The sequence below is a fragment of the Peromyscus leucopus genome, chromosome 3, assembly GCF_004664715.2.
Source record: "Peromyscus leucopus breed LL Stock chromosome 3, UCI_PerLeu_2.1, whole genome shotgun sequence".
Classification (NCBI taxonomy): Eukaryota; Metazoa; Chordata; class Mammalia; order Rodentia; family Cricetidae; genus Peromyscus; species Peromyscus leucopus.
In genome coordinates, this window is record NC_051065.1 from 104,674,424 (window position 1) to 104,684,907 (window position 10,484).

At 47.9% G+C, this 10,484-nt stretch overlaps 1 protein-coding gene across 1 annotated transcript; it reads right to left on the reverse strand.

Moving 5' to 3' along the window:
• Positions 1-4,589: 4,589 nt before the first annotated feature.
• On the reverse strand, positions 4,590-7,124 carry LOC114681016 (cyclin-I-like). The gene is given in 3 exon segments (XM_028854219.2): positions 4,590-5,141; positions 5,144-6,131; positions 7,028-7,124. Coding segments are annotated over 3 exon segments (1,098 nt in total). The 5' UTR covers positions 7,109-7,124; the 3' UTR covers positions 4,590-5,112.
• Between the last annotated feature and the right edge of the window lie 3,360 nt (positions 7,125-10,484).

The following is a 10,484-nucleotide window of genomic DNA, read 5'->3' on the forward strand; positions in this document are numbered from 1 at the left end:
ATCCATTCACACACCCTTTCATCCCTCCATACACACTCCTTGGTCTATCATTCATTTCTGTCAGCCTTTATTAAGTGCAGACTGTATGCACAACACTGGGATGTGGTGACTGACATACTCGCTCTGAAAATGAGAGGAATGAGGCAAAACCGTGGCCAAGCCAGACTATCTGGAAAGAATAGAGACGGGAAGGCAGGCAGCCTGGTAAGGCTCAGGTAAGACCCCCTCAAACACTGTCACAAGAATTCCAGTGCAGCCTGAGAACTGCCCATTGGAAACCTGGAAGCACTGTGAAAAGATGGGAGAGGACCTCATTGACTCGAAAAAACAACAACAACAACAACAACAACAAAACACCACTCTGGAGTCCAGGCTACCATGACAGGCTGCAACTTAGCTGTGTGTGAAATGCGTGGTGAATGTTCTTTCAGCATCTGCAACTCCTTTCAGGTTTTGAAGGGCATCTGGAACCACAAAAGAGGCCACAAACCTAGGTGGTTGTCTGGCAAAGAGTAAAAGCCAAAGAAAGAAGGTACCTGGGGCTTCACTGGGGAGGGATGAAGACCGGAGAGCTGAACATACTGGCCTTGCATTCCCAGCCTTCCATTTTTCTAGGGCAGGAGGGGTTGAGATTTGAAAGTGAATTGTCCTCTGTCATAGTTAAGGTTTCTATTGCAGTGAAGAGACACCATTGACCATAGCAACTCTTATAAAGGAGAAACATTTCATTGAGGGTGGTTAAGACATGGTGGCGTGCAGGCAGACAGGGTGCTGGAACTGAGAGTCCTACATCTTGATAGGCAGGCAACAGAAAGTACTCTGAACCCCTGGGCATGGCTTGAGCATATATGAGATCTCAAGCCTGACTCCACTGTGTCACACTTCTTCCGGTAACGCCACACCTATTCCAACAAAGCCACACCTCTCCATAGCACGACTCCCTTTGGGGGCCATTTTCTTTCAACCACCACGGTCTCACGGCTTGTGTGTTCAGTGCTGGGGCCCCAGTTGGTGAGATGAGGCTTAGCTGAAGGAAGCAGGTTGCTGGGAGAGTGCCTTTGAAGGTTGTATCTTTGAAGGCTGTGTCTAGTAGTCCCTGGTCCCTTCCCCGTTCTCGTCTTCTTGTCCACCATGAAGTGAATAGTTCAGTCAGACCACTACTTGGTCCTGTCACAAGATAATGGGCTACTGTGCCACCACAGGCTCTGAGTATTAAGCCCAAGTGACTGTGTACTGAAATCTCCGAAACCATGAACTAAAACTAAAACCTCTTTCTTTAAGTTGCTTGTATAGGCATTTCATCACAAGGATGGATGATGTCTAACACAAAGCCTGACTTGGGGGTGCTGAGAAATATTTCAGCGTTTGTTGCTAAAATGTGTTCCTATGGGGAGATGTGAATGACATCTACCTCCTCTTCCTAAGATCCCAAGGACAAAACCAAAGGGCATCTCTACCTTGGTTCATCCTAGGGATGAGTTTATTTTCCTTACTGATAAATATGGGTGAGGGGTTCCTGTTAGGAGTGTTGATGATCTCAGAGCAGTTGCACTGGAAAGTCTTCACTGAGCATGGACTATGGCTTCCCCACAGCCTCACAGATGAAGCCTCTTCCCTTCCCCCAGTCTACACCAGCCTGTATACTCTCGTCCCTCCCTGAGGTCCTGAGGCCAAGTGCAATTAGGGCTGAACTGAATACTCATGGCTTGGAGGAGTAGCCAGATACTGCAGTGAAGGTCTAGTGACCTTCCTGAGGCTTCCTCCTAGGAGGGAATGTCATCAGTCCACAGGCCTGATAATGATCTTGGACTCTTAGAAAGTAGGCACAGCTGGCCTCATGAAGATGGCAGCAGTTTTACTCAGATGGTGGCCAAGCTTAAAGTTCACTGACCCCTACCTGGCAGTCAGCTTGTCTCTGTGATGAACCAGGCCATATATGTGTGTTTGCAGAAGGTGGCTCCAGTAGCTCCTAGGATCAAGACTCTCTACTAGGGTCCTTGCTGTGGACTGAATTGTGTTCTCCACGGGTCTGTGTTCTGGAGCTTTGACACTCCCCACGCTTGTGATAGTGTTTAGAGATGGGTCATTAGGACTAGATTGGTCATGACAGTGGGGTCCTCATATGAATTAGTGCCCTTGGGAAAATGACCCCCAAATTTTGTGCCTCCATTTTTCCCATCTTCCAGACAGGAAACATAACATAAAATTGTTTGAAAATAAAACTCTCTTTGAAACCCGGTGATAGCCGAGCAGTAGTGGCTCACGCCTTTAATCCCAGCACTCGGGAGGCAGAGGCAGGCGGATCTCTGTGAGTTCGAGGCCAGCCTGGTCTACAGAGTGAGATCCAGGAAAGACGCAAAACTACATAGAGAAACCCTGTCTCGAAAAACAAAAAAAAAAAAAAAAGAAAGAAAGAAAAGAAAAAGAAACCCAGTGATAAAACAGTGGCCATCTTTAGGACGGAGCTTAGCAGACATGTAACAAGAGTGTTAGAGGACATTCCAACAAAATGTTCTGAACAGGATCTGGCTTCAAATAAACTCACTGCCCACCACTGCCTTACATAAAATCCTGACAAATAGTAAAAAATCAAGCACCTTTAATCTAAAAATCCCAAATACAGCAAAATCTGAAACTTTCTGAGCTCTGACATGATGTTACAGGTAGAAAATTCCACACCTGACTTCATGTGACAGGCAAGAGTCAAAACATGAAACCACTGAAGCTAGATATAAAATTACCCTTAGATTCTGTACACAGGGCTGTATGAAACAATGTCATGTTCAGACCTGGGTCCCACCTACAAGTTACCACATTATGTGTATGCAAGCATTCTAAAACACGAAGAAAAAGCCCTGAAATCTTCAATACTTCCTGTCCTAGGCATTTCAGATGAGGTGTATTAAACCTGTAATGAAAGGAGCTGAGCCTGATAGCACATGCCCATAACCCCAGCACCCAAGAGGCAGAAGCCAACTTGGTCTATCTATCTACCTTGTCTCAATAAAACAGGGGCTAGGGGTTTCATTAGTGGCAGAGTGCTCACCTCGTACACACAAAAAACCCTGGGCTCCATCTCCAACACTGAAAAACAGCACCCAAATGAATGTTTTAAAGTTTTAATGTGAGCCGGGCGGTGGTGGCGCATGCCTTTAATCCCAGCACTCGGGAGGCAGAGGCAGGCGGATCTCTGTGAGTTCGAGGCCAGCCTGGACTACCAAGTGAGTTCCAGGAAAGGCGCAAAGCTACACAGAGAAACCCTGTCTCAGGAAAAAAAAAAAAAAAAAAAAAGCTTTAATGTGATATTGACCTCAAACTCAATAGTGAACTTCATGTGTTGAATTTTGAAAATGTTCTTAGATATATTTTATTATATGTGTATGACTGTTCTGTCTGCATGTATATCTGTACATCACATGCATGCCTGGTGCCCACATCAGTTTCCCAGGAACAGAAGTTATGGGTGGTTGTGAGCTACCATGTAGGTGTTAGAAAACAAATCCAGGTCCACTGCAAGAGCAACAAGACCACTGCAAGAGCAACAAGAACTCTTTTTTTTTTTCTTTCTTTTTTTTTTTTTTTTTTTTTTTTTTTGGTTTTTAGAGACAGGGTTTCTCTGTGTAGCTTTGCACCTTTCCTGGAACTCACTTGGTAGTCCAGGCTGGCCTCGAACTCACAGAGATCCGCCTGCCTCTGCCTCCCGAGTGCTGCGATTAAAGGCGTGCGCCACCACTGCCCGGCACAACAAGAACTCTTAATCACTGAGCTATCATTCCCCTCCTGGGTTGACTTTTAAAGGAATGACCCAACTTTGGGACAACTCTGGGCCTCAGGGGAAAGAGCTGCTTGCCACAGAACAGGAAGAGGGGAGAGGGCAGTCAGTGAACCCAGTAATTATAAGGTGGGTATAGATGTGGAGTGGGAAGGAGCCATGGGCCTGAGAGGTTTCCTGTTGGTAGTGACACCTCACCTAAATGGGAATAGTACCCGGAGGCATGATTGTTACAACCTCAGACAGAGTAGAGTTGAATGGGCTAGAAGGAAGTTTTTTTTTTTTTTTTTTTTTTTTTTTTTTTTTTTTTTTAAGGACATTTTATTGCTACCAGAGGCTTTATCACCAGTACATGGTTCTGACTGCAGTGTGCCTTCTTCAGATTGCAAAGGGAGCTCAGGGTTCAGAAGTCAGAAAAACAAGGGGAATAACTTGTTACCAAGAAAATCCTAATAGCTTAATATAAAACTAGGGTACTGAATTCAATTATAAGTTACAGACTCCAATCAGGGCTGCCCCAATATCTAGACAGTTGCTCCTAGTGATTTTAAATGAATGGAAACAGATCATTTACAAAAATCTAAGTATATGTTACATGTTTCTTTGGTGAGCACCCGGATATATTAACTTTATAAGAAATTCTTTATACAAATGTCAAAAATGCTCAAAATGTCCTAATTACATGCCATTTTTAAGCTTTAAGGTAAACAAAAGGACAGTAATTTTGTTTTTAAACTAAAAACTGGAATGAGACACACAAAGAACTTTTTCATTACCACTGATTCATGGGGATAGCTTCAGAGTGCCCTTTTCAAACTAAGGAACTTGAGCCATGGATTAAACATGGCTGCCACACAAAACTAATTTGCTGTAAAAAAAAAAAAAAGTTGGGGGCTACCTATTCAGTGGAAGTCAGAACACATACATCAACAAGCACAAAACTTATTCAGAATCCAACAGAGAGGCAAGAAAAGGTGAGAGAAAAATGAGGACACTGGAACAAGGTCTCTAGCTATAAATTTTGCAACTTTTCCCCTTACATGGATTTTTATTTTATTTTTTTGGACCTGGGACAAACTATTATTTTAACAAAGAAAAAAGTGGAACTGTCATAGTACAAAGAACGTTTTCTTTACTTTTCAATCTATTTTGGATCTTGAGTCTATAAATATAGGCCTTTATATTAAAGGGTGTTGAATTGTAGTAGCCGCACAAAGGAACGGGGGATTTCTTTTGCCCTGGCTCACTTCAGTCTGATAAAGCACACGCCCTTCTCTGCAGCCTTTCCTGGGTCTCTAGCCGCACTTCTGGGTAGTCAGCCCGTGTGCACTGGAAGGGAACTACATGACTGAAACAGGCTGCAAAGGGGACATGGAGAAGCAGGCCCCTCTTGCCTGGCTAAGTCAGGGCCACACCCAGAGCCCCCGTTATCTGGCGCAGTGTCTTCATTGTAGAGCCGCTTGATCCCATCGTAGAAGTCATCCACTTCCATCTCCTCCACCTTGCGTTTAGCAGAGGCCTGCTTGCACCCACCGGCAGCTGGGAGGTGATGGCAGAAGGCTGCGGTACCTCTGACTGGCACTTCTGGCTTGCTGTTGTCCTTGGAGAAATCTGGGCCTGCGACAGAGGAGGGATGTAATTTGAACGCTCCTCTGTCGCAGGTCACCAGGGTGTGCTTGAGGGGACGGTAGACATAAACGGAATTTAGAGGCAGGGAAGACTGCAGAGCCGAGAGGTGATGTGCCGCCAGCTCCCGACAGTGGATCAACTGGGAGCTGTCCATCTGTGCTTTCTGAAGCAGTTCAATTGTAAGAGGAAGCCAATCGGGAATGAGTTTCTCCATTTCCAAACTAACCATGGCCAGAGCAAGCATGGATCCTTTGAACTGCAGAAGTTGGTTGCAGGCCATACAGTGAAGTAGTTGCTTGGTCAAGACTGCCAAATGTTGAGACGGACTCAATTTGGGCAAACTGAAGAGTAACTGAGGCCTAGTGGACACCGCAATGGCGTGGAAAATATGAAGAAAATCCAATGGTGTGGCTGTGTGAAGATCCCAGTTCAACTTATCCAGAATAATTCTCTCCATTCTCAAAATCTCAGATGTGGAACAGCCACAGAAACTGTCTCTTGCCAATACCTTTAGTACTGGAATTTTCTCATCTTCTTCAACAGTTTTAGCAGCTAGAAAAAAACAGCTGATTGCAATACAATTCAAATATTTTGGATGGGCTTTGACCGTAGCTAAAAACCTGTCCAAAAGACTGCTTGCCAGAGCAAATGTTTCTGGGTAAAGGTTGAACTGGTATTTGAGTTTGGCCAACCACTGAATTACTTCATCTCTCTGGGATGGAGAAACATTCTGATTTGTAGGCATTTTCGGCACATTGACCTTCCACATCTGGGCTTCCCTGGAGATTGCCCTTTCCAATAGGAAAGACAATCTCTGGTTTTCCAAAGGTCCTGGAAACTTCATGATATCCCTTTGGATCTGCCTGCCAACCAGCTTGATGTAGCTACTATGTAGCCCTCGCTGTCCAGAAATTCGCTGGGTATACGAGGCTGCTGTTCAAAATGCTCAATGGCTCCTCGCGGCGAGGGAAATCCAAGTATTTTACTTTGCTCTCCTAAGATCTTCAGTTGATCCATCTACTTGACACCTTCCACTACTGTATGTACCACAATGTTCAGCTTCTGCCTAAAGGACCCGCAGTGGCGCCGGTTGGCCGAGGGCATTTTTTTTTCTGTCTTTCACGATGCAGTCCACTCAGGCCCCTCATCTTTCTCCTCCACCAGCCCAAGCCCTGGGGTAACGTTACGCTCCCGCAATGACCGCGGGGTGGCGTGGGGTGGGGTGGGGGGAGGCAGGCAGGAGGGTGCACTGTTAGCAGGGCATTCACTCGGCCTTGCCCCGTAAATGATCTTCGCGTGGCCCCGCGGGATCGGTAGCCCCGGAGGGTGGGGGTGTGTCCCCTTCTTTATTAGCCTGGCTCGCGGAGCCTGTTAACTGGTAACCCCAGTCGGTGACGGCACGGTGGCTCCAAGTTACTTGGGGACAGGAACACCGGGCCCAAAGGACACCCACCCGGCACGGCCAGAGGCGGGGGTGGGGTGGGGTGGGGTGGTGGGGATGGAGGCGTCCCCAAGGTGCCCAGATAAGGACCGCCGAAGGGACGGGTCCCAGGGCAGCGGCGCGCGCCCCCGCGAGCTCCCACTCGGGCGGCGCGCACGGCGGCCGCGCCGCGCCCCCGCCCTCACCTTCTTCTTCTCCTCCTCCTCTTCCTCCTCCTCCTCCTCCCCGGCAGAACTGTAGGCCTCACAGTGGTGACGCGGGGTCATCCGGGGCCCGTTACCACCTCATGATCCTCGGCGCGCGGCAGCGGGCGCGCGGCGGGACCGGGGGGCCGGGCCGACCGAGGAGGGTGAAGAGGGCGAACCGGGCCGGCGGGCGCGGGCACTCGGGCGGGACGCACGGCTGCGGGCCGAAGGGTCAGTCAGCGAACTAGTTCCATGATGACCCTGGGCCCGAGGCCGCCGCCGCCGCCGGTCCCGCTCCTCCGACCGCCGCCGCCGCCGCTGGTGCCCGGGTGAGGAGGAGGCGCCCTCTCTCCATAGGGCGGCGGGGGCCGGGGAGAGGCGCGGGGTGAGGCCGGCTCTGCCCCTGCCCGGGGGATGCGCCTCCGAGGGGAAATGGTGGAAGGGGGGGAAGGGGAAAAAAAGAAAAGAAAAGGAAAGGAAGGGGGAAAGGGGGAGAAAATAAGAAAAAGCGAGACAGAGGCGCTGGCGCGTCCGCTCGCGGGGAAGGCTGGGGAGGGAGGGGTAGAAGGAAGTTTTAAGGATGGAATTTGGGAGAAGATTTCAAAATTATTTACTGTCCCAGAGGCAAAACTGTCTTTGGTGGGAAAAGCCTAAATAGTGCTAAGGGTGCTTCTGAGAGTGGGGGTGGACCAGAAATGCACTAGAAGGAGCCTTGAAAGCATTTTCTGAGTTGATTGCAATATTCTGAGCCTTGATGGTTTACATTTTACCAGTGTGTGTATGTATCAACATGCAATCAGTATACACTTCAGATCTGTGCACTTTTATGGAAATTCTATATATCCACCCCCCCAACCCTAAAAACCAAAACTGAACACCGGGAGTGGCAGTATGGTGGAGTGCTTAGGGGGAAGGGTGCTATTTCTGTCACTTACTTTAAAATGCATCAGAGATGCCTGGGTCACATTGGGTGATCCAGGGACCTTGGAAGCTAAGGAAGAAGATGTCTGAATGCAAGAGTTCAAGGCCAACCTGGACAAGATAGTCACACTCCATCTCAGAACAAAGCAAAACACAAGTCACGACCCAGCCTGGGGTTGAGCACATGGTTAAAGCGCTTCCCTAGGCAGAGGAGCCAGGTGGATATGTGTGTGATAAGGTAAGTGAGTAAAATGGGATTGTTCAAGTCCAGGTAAGGGGAGAATGAGGATTGCTTAATCCTGTCAACTGGGTGGGATTTAGAATCACCTAAGAGACATACCTCTGCATGTGTCTGTGAGGGTGTTTTGAGACGGTTTAATTATGGGCTGTACCACTCCATGGGCTAAGGCCAGGGCCTGAATAAACCACAGAAAATGAGTGAAGCAGAAGCATTCACCTCTCAGCTTCCTGCCTGTGATACTGTGTGACCCACACCCTCATGGTGCTGTGCCTGCCCTGCCATGATGTCTGTACCCTCTCATCAGAAACCAAAATAAACTCTTCCTTCCTGAAGTCCCTTTTGTCAAGTGTCTTGTCGCAGCTGTGGGGATAGCAGCACAAATGCAGGTGTGCACTTGTTGCAGGGTCCCGTGCTGTTGTTCCCTTTGGGGGAGGTGGCCAAGTAGGTGCATAGTCAATGACACAGACTCTAGGAGAATGTGGAAACAACAAGCTCAGTTTATTCAGGAAGAGGCAAGCCTTATATACACTCCACCCCACCCTGGGGGAAGGTCTGATGAATATGCATCTGCTGGTGTGACATGACTGCCTCTCATTGGTCCAGGTCATCTCCAGATCATGTCTCAGCTGCTGTTGCTAAGGCCTTTAGGCAGACCCAGGTTGGCTCTCAGAAAGTATCTTACTACTGGTTGGGTCCAGCTGGCCCTCTAGCCTGTTAAGGATGAGTTATCCCACATACACTGGTAAATTCTGCAACATTGCTGTACTTTTGATCATTTTGTAATAAATATTGGGAAGAATTAAAGACAATCAGAACTTTAAAATAGTTCTCCAGCTGTGGGTCTTTATTTTCAAAATCCAAAATGCTCTGAAAATGGCAAGTGTCTTGACGAGCTAGTAACATACCATGACCTGCACCAAGAGGGGATGGCTCTTGCTGTACCGGATTATCAGGGCCCATGCTTCCTGCAGACACAGAGGTGATTGAAGGTGCTGCCCCTATCCATGTGGTAGGCATGTGGTAGGTATCTAGCTACTCTCTGGATCTTCTGTTGTGTCTACAAAGTTGTGAGTTCCTGGGTATTTGGTCCTAGGAATTTTGGGTAAGAGATTGGGACTCAAAAGATTTCCTGCTGCCAGGACATTGTGACTTGTTGGGTGTAGATGATGAAGGAAGACCCTGGATGATATTTGCTATAGTTTAGGCATGTTCCCCAAAGACCCATGTGCCAAAGACTTGTCTCAGCCTGGACACTGTTGGGAGGTGACAAAATCTCTGGGAATCGTCAGAGGAAGTGAGGTCCTTGAGGTGTGTCCCTGAGACCCCAGCCCCTTCCTCCACCTTTCTACTTTACCTACAAGCAGGAGGTAAGCAGACTTCTCTGCCCCAAGATCCTGCCACAATGTACTACATCATTGAAGTCTTCATAGTAATGGGGCCAACTGCCCATGGATGAAACCTCCAAAACTACTAGCCAAGAACAGACCTCTCTTCTTCCTAAGTTGGTTATCCAAGGCATTCTTTTAGAGTAACAGAGAGCTGAATAATGTAATTCCAAATTTAGATGTTGATTTATTTCTAAGTCTTCATGACTTCACTTTCTTGGTTTTCTAACAAATACAAACATCTGCTATCATACACTGTTATGCTGGAGATAGAGCAGCAAATGAGACAAATAGGTGGTTTAGAAAAAGTAAATGACAAAGACCATGTCTTAGTCAGTGTTCTATTGCTATGAAGAGATACCATGAGCAAAGCAACTCTTCTTTTTTCAAGAAATTTTTTATTCATTTTACATACCAATCACAGATTCCCCTCTCTTCCCTCCTCCCACCCTCTCTAGCATTCCCCCCCCCAACCTACCCACCATTCCCTCCTCTGAAAAGGTAAGGCCTCCCATGAGGAATCAGCAGAGCCTGGTACATTCAGTTGAGGCAGGTCCAAGCCCCTCCCCACTGCATCAAGGCTGGGCAAGGTGTCCCACCATAGGTAGTGGGCTCCAAAAGCCAGCTCATGCACCAGGGATGGATCCTGATCCCACTGCCAGGGGCCCCTTAAGCAGATCAAGCTACACAACTGTCTCACTTATGCAGAGGTCCTAGCCCAGTCCTGTGGAGGCTCCACAGTTGTTGGTCTATAGTTCATGAATTCCCACTAGCTTGGTTTGGTTGTCTCTGTAGGTTTCCCCATCATGATCTTGATGCCCCTTGCTCATAGAATTCCTCTTCCCTTTCTTTGACTGGACTCCTGGAGCTTGGCCTGGTGCTTGGCTGTAGATCTCTGCATCTGCTTCCA